Raw genomic sequence first — 19,959 nt, 5'->3', positions numbered from 1 at the left:
GCATTTTCACTTGGATTTATTTTAGGGGAAAATGTGCATAAAGACGTGTAGTGGCGTGAAGCTAGGCGATTTGGGGCCGTACGCGAGCGGCGGTTCGAGTCACGCACGCAGTACGTATTTACTATAATTAGACATAGTCTTTACCTTGCCGTTTATTCGGTGTTATTTGCTTACTTTACTTCCTATGTCAACAGCAACTATGAGTTTAAAATTATTTCTCAGTACTTATTCACTGTTACAATGCTGTACCATTACTTTCACCATCCTACTACAGCCAGATCTGGAGGCCTTTGCCTTTGATATATATATAATTTTAGAGCCTGTTATTATGTGATTTTTCTAAGTTGTGTTGAAGACTATTCCATAACGAAATCGCTGAAATTAGTTTATCTCATTGTAAAAGGAACGTTGTTGCTTCGACGTTGTTGTCCACGAACGATTGACTTCGAAACGTTCCACCGAGATCGGACGGCGACCTATCGTGCCAATTCTTCGCCATTGTATTCAAACGAATCACGTGTGCGCTGTTCAAACCCGGGATTCTACCAGTAGGGGCGTTTCAGTTAAAAAAAAACATCGTAAAGCATACACATTCAACATTTTCAAATCAGTATACTAAAACAGAAATGCTTAGGAATGCAAAAGGAAGATAGATATAAGTATAAACAAAAGTATTTAAGTATAAACATCTCTGTTGATACAATCCCCCACATATTCTGCTCCCAATTATTCCTGCGTAATATAGAATAGCCCCTTTCCTTGTCAACATTCTGAGCAAAATCACGTGATAGGAAATTACATACTCTTCCGCCGGTCTGGAAAATTTGTTTAATTAGCTCTCTTTCAAGCAAGAATGCAGATTTCCCAGTGGGAGTGAAACTGGTTCGACTCTTCCATCGAAAAATAGGGATGTTTCAGCATAAAACGAATAACCCTGGGGTGCACACAATCCACCGAATTTCGGAACAAATCTCACATCAGTTAGAGCAGCAGAATACCGCAGAAATATCAGACAAAACATGAAAACACTACATATTATATAACAGCCTGAACCCTCTCTATTGCAATTCCAGGAATAACCCCCATTTTCCGCCTTGGTATCACCCACTCCTGAAAACATACTCTTAATACCATTCTGACGCGTTTAGTAATGATCATTTCATTGAAAATGACAAAAGGCGTGTATGTACCTCAGGTAGACCTCTCATAGATTTGTTGATTTCATGATGATATCTTCAATTCTCTAATTTTGATGAATATTTGTGTTTTTTGGTAAAAAGTGATATTTTCGACTTATTGCTGAAAACTTTAAGTCTGATTGTTTTGATACATATCGGTATTACATGTGAACTGCTCTCAGATTTGTTCATTTTGTGATTATATCTTTGATTCTCTAATTTTGATGAATACTGTAAAACATGTCTTTTTCGCGAGCATGTCTTTTTAGCGAATTTAGCGAGAGAACTGATTCGCTAATTCAAGATGTAGCTAATGACGTTATTATAAATTCAAAATGTCCACCAAACAACGTCTTTTTTTCCTCAATCACACTTTGTAAAAACAACACAAAGTAAACGTACTGACATAATGAATACACTTTATTGAAAAGTAAATTAACACATAAAAATAAACGCATTCATTGTGGTCATTATTTCAATGAAAATAAATAAATGAATAAATAACACGAATGAAGTTATACTGATATATAGTTTGTCTTGTCATGCAGGTGATAACTGCGCATTTGTTTTGGCACGCGACAGACAAGTATTGTGAAAACAGGAAATGAACAATGACAAGACAGATTCGCTAAATCAACATTTCGATATTACGTCATTTTACCACAATTCATAGACTTGCTTTTTATTGTTATGATCCGTGGCACGACTACTCCATCCACCGTATGATGTATATGCAAATTTGCGAGCCCAAATATGGCCGGTAAAGTGAGGGCGCTTACACTGATGGCAAGTCTGTTTGGATTTCACAGTCACATGACTTTCGCGTTCATCACTTGTTTAAGTAATTTATATTTATTTTTTCAAGAATGGCAACAGACTGCAAGCAAGTCAACGCAACTCGCTAAAATTGCATGTCACTTTTTCAATGTGTTTTACAGTATTTTTGTAATTTTTGGTAAAACAAGGATATTTTTGATGTCTTGTTGTAAACCGCAAGTCTGATTACTCTGATATTATATAAAAATATCCTACATGTGTACTTCTCTCAGATTTGTTCATTTTGTGATGATATCTTTGATTCTTTAATTTTGATTTTTGTCATTTTTGATGAAAAGGAATCCGATTGCCTTATAATACTATACATATTGTTCATTGTTTGACAATGGGAGTCTTTGCAGTTACCCTATATGTATGTGTGTGTGTCTGACTGCTCCACAGATATCTCAAGAACCGTATGTTGGTTTTTAATGAAACTTGGTGTATAGATACTCTGGGTTAATGTAAAGATTTGATTAGGTTTTAGCTGAAATTCATACATATTAATTACATGATTTGCATGATAATTAGCTATTTTGTAGCTGTTCCTTGACTGTTCGATTGATATCTAAAGAGCCATTCGTTAGATGTTAATGAAACTTGATACATAGATGCTCTGAACTAATGCACAGATGTGATTAGTTTTGGGTTAAAATCAGTGCATATTTAATTACCTAATTTGCATAATGATCATATTTTCAGCTTTTACACTGATATCACTAGTACTAATTATTCCTTTCAATGAAACTTTGTATATTGATGCTCCAGAACAATGCACATACCTGCTGAGTTTTTGGGTAAAATCAGATCATAAAAATCATATTTTTTTGTACTAATCACATTTCAATGAAACTTCGCACATACATGGTCTGTGACAGTAATTATCTCAATTCAATGAATCTTGTTACATATTACTCTAACACAATGTGATGATCAAATTAATTTTAGGTTGATATACATCTATAATAATTACCTACTTTCAGCTTTCCACAAATTTTGTTAGGATTAATCATCACATTATAATGAAACTGTGTACATGTGCACCCTGAAACAATATACATGCATCTATGCATAATAATTGCTTAATTTTAATAATAATTCATTTGGTTCATTGAGGTAATCCACGGACGTGATTAGTTTAATTTTGATAAACATGCATTTTGATTATATATTATTAGCCCATTTCTGATATCTAACAGAATCAGATTTAAATTGAATTCATTGCTCTAGCTCTAATTGGACTAAAAACTGTATGTACTATAATTTTTGATAATGAATCACATTGTTTTCATGTTATGCATCTCAAATAGCAAACAAAAATTTGTTGTCAAGCTACTTGTTTGAAAAGCAAACCTTAAATTTTGAATTAATTTTAATGTGTCTCCAATACTCTCAGCACACGGGAGTTCTTTCTAAACTTCCTTTAATCTAATAATATATTAGGTTCACATGCAGGTATCGAAATATGTCTATGTGGCACATGAATATTTTTGTATTTGCTATAAAACTCCCGATGTATTAGAATAAAGTCGTTTATTTAGATTGATGTGACCATCTTTTTCACATATGTTATGACTTTGTTCGAAATACGTCATAGTTTTGAAAGGCATAATTACCATGTGTTTATGTGGACAATGTATATGAATGTTGTACTCTGATAAATCAGCCTATATATTTTTTATATAACTCCTTGCAATATTCCCTATTCACGGCACATGCCATGATTATACAACATACAGTTGAATCGTATAATCGAGTAAATATCGGCTTATATATCACGAATATCATAAATATATTTATCAATCTATCGCATAGTGAATAAACTATGGTAAATATTATAACATAGTTTACCCTCAGCAAGTATATTTCCCGCTTTTCAAAATCAACGTACACGTGTGACATCGGCCTAATGTGTTTTGGTTTTAACCTTCTCCAATGCGATTGATATTCTGTTACTTTTAACAAACAAACGAACCAGATCGTAATATGTCGTATATCAAGATAATGGGGGGAGTGATAAATAAATAAACAAGGCATATTTACCATTGCAGTTTAATTCCGTGTATAATTTGTCTAAATATCCAAACATATGTTAGTATAAGGTAGTAAGTAACAGACTGGAAACAAATTCCCACTTCCGGTCCGGTAAGACTTAAAATACATGACGAATATTCAGATATAATGTTTGATATGTGTTGGTTATTGGATATTTCAGCTTCGTCGTTCTGCACTTCGTTTAGTAATTGGAAGTTCCCAGACTGCGTAAAAACGGACAGTTTCGCGATTTTGAAACGGGAAATGCTTTTGCCTAATTATTTGAAGAGGGACGGCCGCTTAGGTATGTGCTCTGTAACTTGCAGCACATGAACCTAAAAGCGTTAGGTAATAAAACAAAAATGACGTTGTACTAAAGTTAAAAAGTACGTTCAAGCTCTTCACTCTTTCATAGCATAAAAACGATTTGCTCCCTCGCTTATTGTGACACTCTTTAATCGACTGATTTCCATTCCCCTCAAAAGTCAACAATGGTTTCGTCCTTTTTTTTACGACTCGAAACACCCCTTTCTGCTTCAAGTGTTTATTTGCCTTCAATTACGTGTTGTTGGCTGTCACTGCCGTATTCTGAGTCTTGCCAATAACGTTTTGGTTCAAATTCAAGAAGCTATATACAGATAATAAGCAATGTCAGTTAAACACACCTTTGACAATAAAATGTAAGTGAGAAGTAGCCAATGGTGTAATGCTCAAAGTAATTGAAATGCAAGTTATCCGCGAGTAATAATTTCCAAGTACAGTGAAACTAGAATGAATAAAGAACGGAATGACTTGCAGTCGATGCCAACTGCTGCCAAAAATTCATAGCACACAAACATATTAATTTGACAATTTCTGTTTCTTGTGATACCAGATACTGGTGTTTATGTCAATCGGCGCATGCATGGAGCGCCCTCAATTTATAAGACTGTGAATTTTGTCTTCTTGTGGGCGCTCTACGCATGCACAGTTGTATCTGGTATCACAAGAAACATAAATTGTCAAATCTGGTCATAAATGCGTGAAATTTGGAAAAATATATGATTTATATGTAATCGGACGACAGTGTGCAATAACCGAGTATCTTATCAGCACTCATAACTGATTTTGACAATGTGCTTTGTAATTTGAGGGATTATTTTCGGCACCTAAAAAAATGTGTGTGCCACCGCCGCCCTTCGGCGTTCATGGGAACCCGACGGGGTGAGGCAGATGATGAAATCTTCCGAAATCAAAAACCGCATAAGACTCGCACTATTGTACCACAGAGGGCACTATATCACAAAACTGCATACGTGGATATTTAAGCGGTTTAAGTCGAACAGTAGGAAACAATGACATATAGTACGAGTCTAAAAATGTGCAAAGTAAGCTCGGGTAACATGTGCATATTTTGTTTCATCTCTTGTCATATATATAGTGCAGGCTGATCGGCCTTGAAAAAGTAATAGTGATTTTCGGGTTTTCGGAGCGTTGGTGCTTCAATTTAATGAAGTAGTATTGCTTTACATTACCAAACTGTTTTAATTATATAATTACCATTATTTTGAGCGAGGGATGACCTTGTACTGGGACATAGTCGCTCCGGCCCATAGACGTCCATGTATTGACGTGGGTAGTTCATCAGGTCCCTTTGTGAATCACCATGATTTTCAGCATATGAAAATTTGTGTTTACAACTCGAAAACCGCATAAGACAAGCACTATTGTACCACAGAGGGCACTATATCACAAAACTGCATACGTGGATATTTAAAGTGCCTGTGAAATGGCTGCTATTTTCACGTCTAAAATTATCAATTGATACATAAATATTATTAATTTTTATGTTTCTAAGCATAAATTATTTTTTTTAAGTGAAAAAATGTGTTTTAAACTCAGTCTACAGCAACTTTATTTTTTGTATTTTAAAACGAGGCTCCTCATTAGCTATTCATTGCCATACAGAAATTCCCCTTGTGACGTCAGAAAGGGAAGTTGCTGGGCAGCTCGCATTGCCGATACGTGTAAATAAGGCAAATTTCTTGTGCAGTTTTCTCGTCTTTGACTAAATTGTCACTTATGTACTTTTTCGTCGAGGAAGAACGGGCCATAATGAACACTTGGATATCAAATTTGTTGCATGGGGTTGAGTTAGATGCGAGATATGTCCGTTCTGGTGTGGCTGGTCGCAGTGATGTCACCGTCCCCGGCGCACGTTTGTAAACTATCGCTGAACCTCGGCACTGGACAACTTTCGAGTCGGTAAGAAGTTCTAGTTTTTTTTTGTTCTAGTTGAGCTTACTACTCTTTATAAAATATCTTATCGATAATTTCAAAGAGGTATGTGTGAACTCTTTATTATGCTCGATAAACTTAGATCGCGAATTTCCTCAGAAATATTGCCTGCTTCGTTCAAACGTGCATTGGCATCCATATATTGGATTTTCGTTCATGGTCGAAGGCGTGAGTGTCTCGTGTGGCCCGAATGTCATCGGCGTTTTACTTTATCACGTTTGATTTTTTTTTTTTGCACAAATGAAACTCTTATTTTTTTCCACCATCAACAATTTCTGATATGGTTGTTGGGATCGGCCGACGTCTCTGTGGGCTGCTCTACACACGTAAAATGCCCAATGTTTTGACCTGGCTTCCCTTCACACGAAGCGCGGGTGTGCATTACATCCGCAAGTTTCAAAATTTTAAACGTAAATTTGAAAAATGTTTGGTGAAATAAAATTGACATATTATTATGAAAAGAAAATGAAGAAAAAAAAATTAATTAATTTTTGAATAATCGTTTGAGAGGATTGGGTGGCAATTGCTTATACTTATGTACTAATTGTAAATGTGTTCAATATTTTTTTCATCCATAATTCAAACACATATATAACATAATAATAGTTGCCTTTATTATAGTAAAAAAAGATGCATCATAAAACGAATGAATTACGTATAAACAAATGCCAAATAAAGATTGTGACCTTATTTATTTTCTAAACCTCCACAGGTTAACGAGGGGATACTTGAAGTTCATTGAAAAAGACTACAGTACTACCAGAGTGAGCAGTAACAGAGTTATCAATATTTATGTCAGAGAATTATTTAGGACTTAAATTACCAAATCTTGGTTTTTCATAGATTCCAAAATCTGAAGATGTGTTTCCTTTTTTCATTGTCACACAGTGTCACTCAATTAAAACCATATACTATAGTAATAGTAATCCATGTACAAATTATATTTTATTCACATTATTTTCCTCACATAGTATGGAGTATGGCTTCCTCTCATATTTTGGCATTTGGTGGCGCACTTTCGGCGAGAGTCGGAAATCCGGAAACAGTCGACCGTTTCAGGATAGGTGGGCGTGGCTACAGCACGAGATATATCTTAAATTTACTTGGATAGGAGTAACCATTTTGACAAAAACAATCAATAACTGCCCACTTCAGTAGGACACGGATCTAAAATAGTTAACGTGAGAGTGGGCATTGCACAGGCACTTTAAGCGATTTAAGTCGAACAATAGGAAACAATGACATATAGTACGAGTCTAAATATGCGAAAAGTAAGCGGGGTAACATGTGCATATTTTGTTTCATCCCTTGTCATATATATAGGGCAGGCTGATCGGCCTTGAAAAAGTAATAGTGATTTTCGGAGTTTCGGAGCGTTGGTGCTTCAATTTAATGAAGTAGTATTGCTTTACATTACCAAACTGTTTTAATTATATAATTATCACTATTTTGAGCAAGGGATGACCTTGTACTGGGACATAGTCGCTCCGGCCCATAGACGTCCATGTATTGACGTGGGTAGTTCATCAGGTCCCTTTGTGAATCACCATGATTATCAGCATATGAAAATTTGTGTTTACAACTCTTTCCAGGATACTGTATTTTGATTATAACACGATCTAAATCCAACTTTAAGCCTATAAACATTCCATTGTTTTCAGTGTCAAATCCCTTTGTTAAGTACAACAACAAATATTTTGTTGGTGTCTGTGAGCTCTTGTGTGATTGGTCAATGCATGGACAGCTCTTCCAATTCTGTGTTTTACTCCTTATCAATTGGGGTTACGTCCAAACGCCACTCTCTTGACTGGAGATCTCTGATGAAAAATATTTCTTTGTTGTTGCGTGTTTACTATATTATTAACAATTCACCCCTAGACGTGTTAATTTCAATTCAATAGTAAAAATCCGTTCTCAAAAATCCAAATAATCACAACATCATCGATATCCATTTTCTATTCTTACCTACAAGCCACACCATTCATCAAAACGAGTGTTAGTAATGCTAAATGATAAGTCTGACTATCTATCACGTGAAACCAAATAAAAATCATTCTAAAATAACGTACTATAAGTACGATTTTGATTTGATTTTGGATTTATTGACCAGGGATAAAGAAATTACATTTGCAATAATAATTGTCGAACAGGTTCGGGTTGTAACGTTCGGTTGACGAAACAGACGATACAATTTCAACAGTTCTGACGTACATGAATGCTAATCAATTTCATATAACCAAATGTTGTTTTTTGCTGTCGTACATTATATTTGGCAATAACTCCGAAAGTGAAGTGTTATATCTTCAACAAAACGTAGCCGTTAAAACTTGCAAAACGAGTCTGTTTCGATCGATCACCGCTTAAGCAGCATACACTTTTTTTTTGATTTTTTATCATTTAAAAAATACGAACGGTGTCAATATTCAAAACTGCATTTTTTATGTCTCTGGCGTGCTTCAGAATGACAGATCTTGGCCGATCGTGTTTTTACAAAGGACCTGAATGTACAGCACTAATTTCACCAAACACCCTGCTCGCTTCTGCTTTTCGATCATTTTTTTTTCACTCGCTTTTGCAACCGCTTGTTGAATAATTTCTGCTTTATTTTTTGACCGCGTGAACCCAGAAATATCGCCCGTCTGCTCGCTCACATTTCAAATACATGGCCGTGGCATATGTTCCTGGTTTCTCTGCTCTCTGTCCTAATGAGTTAGCACTGCCTGTATCACGTTAATGTCTCGATAATCATATTCTTGAATCGCAGTAGCAGCCCTGGATTTAAACGGAACACAGTCCCGCTCTATCAGCTTGTTGTGGAACGTTCACATAACAAGAGGTCATAGTGCAAGTTGCGTTCGCGAAAGATACAAGGTATGATGGATTGGAAGTGTTGTTCGAAATTAAATAATAGTTAACACTCGTTGAATCCCAAACTTTAGCACTAAAACAACCATTTCGACAATTCATGTGCCAGTGATCAGTGTTTGAACAAGCGGCCAGTGTTTTTAATAAGCGAGTGAAAAAAGAAAGTGATGAAAATATGGTCGTTTTTCGGTCGAAAATAAAGCGATATGCGGCTGATTAGAATGCGAAAATAGTGAGAGATTGGGCAATTTGAAAATGAGTACTGATTGCGCATTTTTAGCTTGACAAGCGTCACCAACTGAGAACATGGTAGGAATTGGAAGTACTAGTATACGTGGGAGGGAGTCCAGAAAGGGAACAGCCAGCATCCCTTTTACGAGGAAAACGTGAAATCTCGACGGATTAGTTTCATTCTCACATGTAATATTACGTTTTGAGGGCTTCTGAGTTAAAAAAGATGACTAAATCAACTGAAAAGCAAGCGTTTAGAGACATACATATGCAGAAGTCGGGTAGCCGCCAGTACTTAATCCACTTTTAACACCTAGGCTACTCTATTGACATTGGCTCTTATTTCATGTTTTTTTTTAACTTGAGGTGGCTGATAAGCCTTGCCGAAAACGGTCATTTTGCGCACGTGTTCGACATGGATTAAAACCAGTTGTAAGCAGATATTTTCGTATGAGATACCCTAGAGGTACTGAAGGTAAGGTTTTCTAACAGTACAATATTTATTTAACAATACCTGTCTAAAGCGTGACTACTGTGCAGAATGAACCTGTGATGTGATGACCTGTGATACAAGGAATTTACAAAAGCGCCATCTAGAGGCGATACCACTGTTAAATTAATGCCCTCTACGGTGACAACATTTTATTGAGGTCAACGGGGTTTCCGCCATTGTGCGATTGAGTGTAGATTTTACAGGACGAGCTTATGTCAGGATTGAGGAACATTCCATGCGAAGTAAGTGATATATATCTACGATTGAAGTATACTCGTCAAACATTCATGTTCGTGGAGTTATGGACCTTGTGAAATTATAAATAATACCTGTGAACACTGTATGTATGAACGATCCCGTTTGTTGTCTCAACGGCGTGTAATCTCAACACATGCGACCAAGAATGCGACCATTGCGTTTCTTGCTTTGCACTGGTATAGAATAAAGGGAGGTTATAATCTCACGGTAGAACGTTATTTTTATTGACAAAATTAGTACGTTCAACATTTCAGTTATAATAATATGACATGATTTTTTAATAATGCAATATCCGTTTACGCTGGTTAAAAGTCCAGGTACAATTCCAGAATACAAATCCACGCTGTACGAATTGCTGATGTCACAAAAAATGCCCTTCAATAGTGGTCGTTATATATGAATTGCTGTATACAAATAATATAGTGATAATATAATGATAATAACGGTAATAAATCCTAGCTTGTTAAGCAGGACGATCACACATTCAGTCGGGTCAAGCCAAAGATCATGCAACCTGGCCGAGATTTTAAAACTAGGTCATGGCGAGACAGACAAAGAAGACATCATTTAACACTCAAACATCACAATAAAACGGGGAAGTGGTCGCATATTACAACGTAGCAAACATGGGAAATGAAAAACCGCCTAATACAAACGCCAAAGATGCGAATCACACTAGATAAACACTCGCCAATACCAAAGCAATCGTTTTGGCTTTCCCACTCAACTAATTAGGACATCAAAAGTAGTCGTCAAAATGAACAATAGTCAAAGAACAACGTTGTGGAATGTTACACAAGTGTGCCATTGCGATAAAACAAAATTAGCTTTAAAATCAAATAAACTGAAAAATATCAAACCATAAAATGTAAATAAAGAATATCAGGAAGGAATAATAAACCTGACAAAACGCCACCACGCAAAACTAAAAAAATAAGTAAGAAAACAGCTTATTAAGTAAATATTAAGTAATTAAACTGACAGTTACCTGATTTTGACAAGAAATAAACAGAAACAAGGTTAGTTATGCTCGATATTAAAGTGTCACAGTGGTGTGGCCTATATTTCAAAAACAATTCAAGAAAAAGAAAAATATCCTCCGCGGTATAGTGGTATTATACCCTCTGTGGAATTCATTGAGGGTTTGAATTCAGGCGTTATAATGTTTTTTTCAACATCAAATATCCAATCTAAGGATTTATTTCTTTATCTTACGAACTTGCAATTGTGGAAATTAATTGATCGAGTTATTTACACCATAATAAGTGTCAAATATTTTTTGAGATATTTTTTTCTCAATTTAACAACTTGCGTTCAAAAGTGGAAAGAAAATAAATATGACTACAAAATAGACTAAAACCGAGACAGCTTGAAGGAAATGATAACATTGAGAAGTAATTAACTATAAATGAATCTACCATCACTTTTGAATATGCTTTGGAATAAAAGTGTTACCCGAGGGTGCTGGGGAAATGATTACATCTGTGTCAGACCTCCATCCTTGCCCATGGAAGACTAGACACAATAACGGATGTTTATCGGTAAACAGAATCTCTGTTACCAGAGACACATTGTAATAATCAGCTCTATATTTGGTCACTGATTAGGTCAAGAGTATGGTTTAATTGTTTAGCAAGCACAATTAACCTTCAATTTGAGTAGGAAAATGATTAACAATCTCCGACTGAGATTGATACTTCCTAACCAAGTTGTTTTCCAATAGATATGTGGTATGCAAATTACCAGCACGTGTTCAACGCTATAATAGGGGCAGTAAAACAAAGGCTTAGTGACAGAAGGGGTCAAATTTACATAATTCACACCACAATTGTAATGATTATATGAATCGTATATAATTGTAAGCAATATTAACTAGTATATTGATGTATCATATTTTAAGTAACTAATGTGTTTCACTGTTGGCGACTGGGTTATAACAATGACTTGTATTCATCATTACAATTTCTGAACTCTTTGTAGTTTTGATGATTTTGTTTGCATTATTGTTAATCTTTTGTGTGTAATCAGGATTTTCCCAAAGCTACAAACAGCGTGGTAGCATTGTCATGATTGGTGGTCAATGCTACGCTCAAAACCATTTCTATTGTTAATAATTTCAATTGATTATTGTTCTATAAGTCAGAAAGCAGCTAAGTTCAATTAGTTCAACATGTATATGTAATTAGTCTGTTACGTGGATGGCTGATCATCTCGATGTCAAAAAAAATATTTAAAGAAAATGTGGAAAATAGCAAATTTATGTCAAAATGTACAATATGCTTACGGTACTTCATATATCCCGTAGTGACCAACATCTGATTTGAAAAAAAAAAAAAAACGTTTGAAATAATACTAATTCTTGTGTTGATTATAAAAATGCTGAAGAATAAATCAAGCAAATTGCTTGCTAAACATGATGCAAATTATTCGCCACTCTTGGCACAACCAAACACTGGTATTTATTATCATTTATATTTTAAGTCCTTGAATAACAACATAATCTGTTTACTCTTTTAACATAGATATATATTTTGATTAGAACCAGTTTGTATAGGGTACTGAGTAAAGGTTTCACATGCAGAATCCACTTCAGGTAAGTGTAGTTCATTTCGGTAATTTTAAATATGTATACAAGTAGATGGTTATGTCTTACTCTACTTTCATACATCCCACCATCATTGTATTCACATGTAGCTATCATGCTAGGTTTGTGAATACATAAAAAACTAGGGTTCTATAGAAAGATATCACAACACTTTTACATCTACATATTGGTTCTGCAGTGACACACATGAAACTAGTATTCTAACTAGATAGGCTGCTCTGATATCACACCATACTTTTACTTTGATACATTGCATCTACATTGTATATTAATCCATGGTTCTATAAAGACAAAGAGGAAACAAGCAAGCACTACGTTTAATTACCCACCATAGATTCTGGTCAGTCAAAATAACTATTTTGAACTGTAGGCATTAATCTGTGATTCAACCAACAACGGGGAGAGAAATATATGTCAGGGAAAGCCCCATGACTCCATTTTTTTTTCTTCCACGTCACGAATCACATGACCTAGACAAGGCAGGTGACACCATCTTGATTTATGATCACTTTTGCTTTTCTCCGCGTCAAGTGTGCATCGTAGCAAGAACAGTGTGATTCAGTCTCCAGTTTTTCAGATTTCTGAAGTAAGTGTGAGCCATTGGTAGTAGACGTGTAGTGGCTGGTGGGCTAAGTTTTTCCTATTTTGAGCCCCGTGTATTTTTTTGTGTGCCATGTTGTTTGGTCTCTTTGTGTCAGCTTTTAACTGTAAATAATTTCACTCATGCATACCTTGTTCATTTTACAGATGGAGCAGTCCATTGAACGCCTTCGCCTCCTAGGTTGTTCCCCAAAAACTGATTCGCCTGTGCCCCTGGAACATGTTGCTCCTGTGGGTACCTTTGTGGACTACTCCATGCAGCATGCCAGAGTTTGCCTGCGGGATTCTGGCTTTGGTTGAGAACCTGCCTGTCTGGTAGACCATATACAGGTATAGCAGGTTGCCTCCCCTGCAGTAGCTCCTTGTTCAGCAAGGGGGAAGAAGCACACCAGCAAGAGATATTCGTGTGCAGGGAATGCTTCCTCCTGGGATACCAGATGGATTTGGCTCTCCGGCCTCCGATTGGAGGGGAACAAGCAAGGCATATATGTTTTGTACCCCCATGTAGGCCATCAGAGGTGTCTCAGACACGCCCTTGCTCATTTTTTTTTCCATTTCCCGTAGTGTAGTGTAAACAAAGGGGAATGTATAGTATAGGAAAGGTTTTGGCATCGTCGTTGTTGTTCGCGTGTCACTATTTCAAAAAATTTAGCCAATTCTTGGTCTCAACTTGCGGAAAAGGTTTCAATAGTTTTGCTATGTGTTTGTTTTTTGGAAAGGTGAAACTGGGTTAATACAGGTGGTGGTGCTACTGCTGCACTGGATGTAGGTACACATCAACCTGTACCTAAACAACTGGTTGCTACACAACCAACAAGTGGTTGTTGGCCGAGCAATTAAGGCTAATACAGGATTTACTACACCATTTGGGCTTCCTAGTAAATCGAGAAAAGTCCCATCCACACCCAATACAGCGTTTGGGTTTCTGGGCATGGAGTTCAACATGGACTTAGGCTTGGTACAACCATTGCAGGCTCGTTGCCTAACACTAAATGGCATAGCCAAAGTTCTAGTCAACATTCCTTCTGTGTCTCTTCAATAGCTGATCTGTATCATTGGAATGATGACCTCAGTTCACAGGGTAGTTGCCCAGCGTTATGCATTCGCACTTGGTTGCAGCACTAGGCTCACCTATGGGAGCTGAAGTAGTGAGTAACTCGTGTGGGATGCCTTGCCTTGATGAAAGGCAATTGCCAACCTCAGGAAGGGATTACCTTGGTCCCACTCGCCACGGCTAAGACTCTGATAGCAGTTGCCTCCCTCACAGATTGGAGAGGCACCTGTTATATTAACAAGCCCTGCAAGCATATAAATTGGCTCAAACTGAAAGCAGTGCACTTAGCACTGAAACACTCCCTACCCATAGTTTGAGGCCACAGAGTCTTGCTTCACACAAACAACACAGTGGTGGTCTCTATATCAATAAGTAGCGGGGACCAGATCTCCATTGCTGTTAGTTCTGGCAGAGCAAATTCTTCTCTTTTTTTGATCAGTTGACTTGTCACATGCAGCGATCATTGGCTATAGGACAGCCTTTTCACCCACCATCGAAAATTCTTTGGTGACAAGACTAGGCGATAGTCCTCTTATTTGGAGACTGTTTACTGCTTCCCACCTACTGTTTACAGCCTAGACCCTGCACAATAGAACTGCACAATTGGGACTTGTTTTACTGTCAGCTTTAAGCAGACCACCCTTAAAGCCTCTGAGATCAGCACCCTCAAAATATTTGACATAGAAAACAGTCTTTCTACTAGCTCTTGTCTCTGGTAGGCGTCATTCTGAGCTAGGGGCATTGTTCTTCTCAGATGATTGTGTCACCTTTATGGTCAATTAAGCTGTGTTAAAGACGTGAAACGCGTTTCTCACCAAGATCCTATCATCATCCCCCGTCTAGCCAACATTGTCAGCGAGGAGTTGCTTTTATGCCTTGTCCGAGTGTTGAGTTACTACAAGAATCATACTCGGGAGTCGAGGTATGGCAGCAACCACATGTTTATGTGTTATGGCAAGGGTAAGCAGGACAGACCAGCCTCCCGACTTCCATTTCCAGGTGGATCACTGTAACAGTGTGCAAGGTTTATGACCATCTGACTTTCTCGACAAAGGGTCTACAGAGACACCAAGTACGAGCACTTTGGGTTTATGCGATTGCTGATTGGCTGACTGCGATTGGCTGCTGCATTAGGTGCCTCCCTTGAGCATTTTGGAGAGCGCAAACGTCTTTACCAGTTATTATTATAAGAGACACCCAAACCATTGAAGAGGGTCCTTTTAAAGGTTGGTTCAATAGTGGGTAATACTATGGTTACTGACCCGGCCCAGATGACCACAGGGTTCACTGTGCATAGATGAAAGAGTAGTCTCTCCTATAGATTTGTGCAGAGAAGTTTCTCCCGTCTGCAAACCTTGGACATGTCATGGTCTCGTTTTCGGCCTATGCCCTCATGCAGAACTGTGTCTGCCTCTTTTTTCTTTGGAATGCTAGTCACCTACGCATCTGGGTTTGTCCCAGACTGGGACATCCTTTACTGTTTCTACAGTTTCAAATAGTCATTTTCACTGACTGGAGTCTGCGGTGGGTAATTGAATGTAGTGAATTTAGGCATAGGGTTTTCAACCCGCCTATTCACACAGTTTTTACCCTACCATATACTTCAGGTTCCTTCTGTGGAAGAAAATCTATGAGGTCATGGGGCTTCCCTGACCTGTAATTCTCTCTCCGTCGATGGCTGAATCACAGATAATTTTGACTGACCTGAGTCTATGGTGGGTATGAACTATGTGAACAGGTGGGTTGAAACACTCTGCCTAATTCTAGCTATGTAGGCTGATATGATATCACATCATACCATACTTTTATTTTAATACATTTAATACATCCAAGTGTAGGTAATATTTCAGCCTCTAAAAAGACACTTTGATAACTAGCATTCTAGCTATGTAGGCTGCTCTGATATCACACCTTACTTTTATTTTTATTTTTTATTGTATCACATGAAGCACAGAAAATTAGCTAGATATGGTGCTTTGTGATCACATAATACTTATACATTGATACGTTATCTCTAAATAGTATTTACATGTAGCTATGTTGATAAACTCTGTAGAGACACATACAAATCTTGTATTATAGCTAGACAGGCTGCATTGTTATCACACCGTATTTTTATTTACATACATTACACTTTATCCTAGGTTCTGTAGAGACACTTAGAAAACTAGCATTCGAGCTAGACCCGCTTATTATTCTGGAATCATTCTTGTCAGCTAATATTCTACATTGCCAGTTAATAATATTTTAATAGGTTAAGGCTAGGCTCTATAGAAGCACATAAATACATGGTAAGCTGCAGTTAGATATCCATCATTTCATGATGTTGCACTCCAAATATATTTTGTTATACTGTTTCATTCTGTTATTTTGTAGGTGAAAACTGAACTTGCTGCCAATTTATAGATGAAGAACACTTCACACAATGAAGCCCTGGAATACAATGTAGTACATTTCATTTCCCAAGATTTTCAAGATTTCCAGAGAAGTGATACAAATTCCTAAACACTTATATACTCAAGTCACTGAAAATTTATATGAAAGCTACCAACATATACACATGGAGAATTATGCTTTTAATGTCGCATGGTATGCTTTGAATTAACAACAACACAACTGAAATGTGTGATTTTAGAATTACATATTAGTTCTTTGGCGTAAAATGTGTAATGTGATTGTTTGCTGAGTTTAGTATTTTATTACAATCTAGCACATTTCAAATTGACCACATCCAATAAGACTACCTTCATATTGCATTCAATCTCGTACACTCAGCTATACTTATATGCCCTCTAAATGGAAGTAAATACAGATTGCAAAATAACATCACAGCCAGATATCAATAGAGGTGTTGATAAAATCAACAGAGAACCTAAATGTGTGAAGTCCATGGAAAAACATACAGGATTGAAGCCATTCCAGTGCAAACAATGCGAGAAGTGTTTTACTCAGTCGGGGAATCTGAAGACGCACATGCGTACACATACAGGATTGAAGTCATTTCAGTGCAAAAAATGCTTCACTCAGTCTTGTGATCTAAAACTTCACATGCGTACACATACAGGATTGAAGCCATTTCAGTGCAAACAATGCGAGAAGTGTTTTACTCAGTCGGGGAATCTGAAGACTCACATACGTACACATACAGGATTGAAGCCATTTCAGTGCAAACAATGCCAGAAGTGTTTTACTCTGTCGGGGAATCTGAAGGAGCACATGCGTACACATACAGGATTAAAGCCTTTTCAGTGCAAACAATGCAAGAAATGCTTCACTCAGTCTGGTAGTCTAAAAAATCACATGCTTACACATACAGGATTGAAGCCATTTCAGTGCAAACAATGCAACAAATGCTTCAGTCAGTCTGGTAGTCTAAAATATCACATGCTTACACATACAGGATTGAAGCCATTTCAGTGCAAACAATGTGCGAAGCGTTATACTAGTTCAAGTTATCTAAAAGTGCACATGCGTGTACATACAGGGGTAAAGCCATTTCAGTGCAAACAATGTGACAGATGCTTCAGTCAGTCTTGTAATCTAAAACAGCACATGCTTACACATACGGGATTGAAGCCATTTCGGTGCAAACAATGCAAGAAATGCTTCACCCATTCTGGTAGTCTAAAAAATCACATGCTTACACATACTGGATTGAAGTCATTTCAGTGCAAACAATGCCAGAAGTGTTTTACTCTGTCGGGGAATCTGAAGGAGCACATGCGTACACATACAGGATTAAAGCCTTTTCAGTGCAAACAATGCAAGAAATGCTTCACTCAGTCTGGTAGTCTAAAAACTCACATGCTTACACATACAGGATTGAAGCCATTTCAGTGCAAACAATGCAAGAAATGCTTCACTCAGTCTGGTAGTCTAAAAACTCACATGCTTATACATACAGGATTGAAGCCATTTCACTGCAAACAATGTGATAAATGCTTTACTCAGTCTTTTAATCTAAAACACCACATGGCTACACACACAGGATTGAAGCCATTTCAGTGTAAACAATTCGAGAAATGCGTCACTCATTCTGGTGGTCTAAGAAATCACATGCTTACACATAAAGGATTGAAGCCATTTCAGTGCAAACAATGCGTGAAATGCTTCAATCAGTCTCGTGGTCTAAAAAATCACATCCAGTGCAAAGAATGTGAGAAGAGTTTTGTTTATCCAAGCGATCTAGGAGAACAGATGCACACTCGTAATATCCAGTCCATAAAGAACGCTGATCAGCTGGAGAAGGGATCATTGTTCATGTTAGATTTTTTGAAAAGTACTCAGGAGGATAACAGGAGTGGCATTGAACAAGTGAGTCAGGGAACAGAGACATTCAGAATGTTCTTTCTTTCTAAAAATGAGATAGCATTGAAAGGGAATGAGAAGTTGAGTTATAAAATCGATAAACTGGACCAAAATGTTGTAAGAAGTAAGGGCACAGAAACCTTCAGACATGTGGTATTTTTCTAATTCGTCATATATGCAAAAGCGTGATGACGTTTAGATCATAATGTTTTGATATGAAATAGATGAAACAGACAACGTTTTCTATTGAATGAAGGTGATCATAGGATTGTAAACATGTACATGTTCGCCTTTAATATGTTGGATATATATCTAGTGTATCTATCTATTCACACCTGGTCTCCAGCTAGTAGTATATTGGTACAGTATGATTTTTGTTTGTCGTGTATCATTGAAATATATTTTGTAATGTAACATTTACTATGCATTATTAGAAAACTATTCCAACGTATTACTACATACATTCCCTTCTAGATACATTTATTCAACGAATGTAAATAACAAGAATTTAGTGTTAGTAAATTTATATTTTGAAAATATACACATTCGTCGTGATATTGCATAACTTGCATTACATTGCGTTTTTTGTCATGCCATCAATTGCGTTTTCAGAATCCCTTATTTTTGTTTCAAAGACTGCAGTCACGCACCACAATGTTGAAAACTTCATCATGAAATTCATGTGCAGTAAGTTACGATTTTCTTTCATTGTTTTGGAATTTGTCACCTATTCCCACATCCCCGGGAATCTGTGTTGTTTTTTTGGCTTGCAACACAAGAGCCATAGGACATAGGGCCAAAGTCCTCTCTCTCTACACTCCGAAATGCGACAATGGAACTAGCCCAAAATAGGCTTCCTTTTCAACGCGCCTCTAAAGCAATCAGTGTTGGGGGCTGTGATGTAATCAATAACGTTGACATCGCCGTAAATATAAACACACTCTCGAACTCAACTCAACATTCGGTCTCAGACATCTAAGCAATTATCAGTTAAATCAATCATAACGACTGATGATTCGATTGATGGCCGGAATAGCTGTATTGCTCATTTATATGCAATTATGATTCTCAATTTCTATGTGCAAATATCGCTGGTGTGGACAGCAACGGCTGATAGACTATTCTCATTCTTTAAGTTTTCTTGACTATTCTGACTTTTCCTGACATTTCCTCCGTCGAATTTTACACTGATAAGTATTAAATTAGTAAACGATCCGGCGCATAGTCAATATGAGTCTCT

General features: G+C 36.9%; 1 protein-coding gene and 1 long non-coding RNA gene across 2 annotated transcripts; both read left to right on the top strand.

The window, feature by feature from the left end:
* The first annotated feature begins 10,033 nt into the window (after positions 1-10,033).
* LOC146731563 (uncharacterized) lies at positions 10,034-17,074 on the top strand. Its single transcript, XR_014927024.1, has 3 exons — positions 10,034-10,136; positions 12,675-12,745; positions 16,788-17,074. It is a non-coding gene; the product is annotated as an uncharacterized LOC146731563 (long non-coding RNA).
* Positions 17,075-17,207: 133 nt separating this feature from the next.
* LOC146731562 (uncharacterized) lies at positions 17,208-18,884 on the top strand. Its single transcript, XM_085492928.1, has one exon. It carries the CDS (start codon positions 17,208-17,210, stop codon positions 18,882-18,884), a length of 1,677 nt encoding a protein of 558 aa, XP_085349054.1.
* The last annotated feature ends 1,075 nt before the right edge of the window (positions 18,885-19,959 follow it).

This window comes from Saccoglossus kowalevskii, chromosome 18 (assembly GCF_978046115.1).
Source record: "Saccoglossus kowalevskii chromosome 18, keSacKowa6.1, whole genome shotgun sequence".
NCBI lineage: Eukaryota > Metazoa > Hemichordata > Enteropneusta > Harrimaniidae > Saccoglossus > Saccoglossus kowalevskii.
This window is presented reverse-complemented; position numbering and strand designations above follow the sequence as displayed.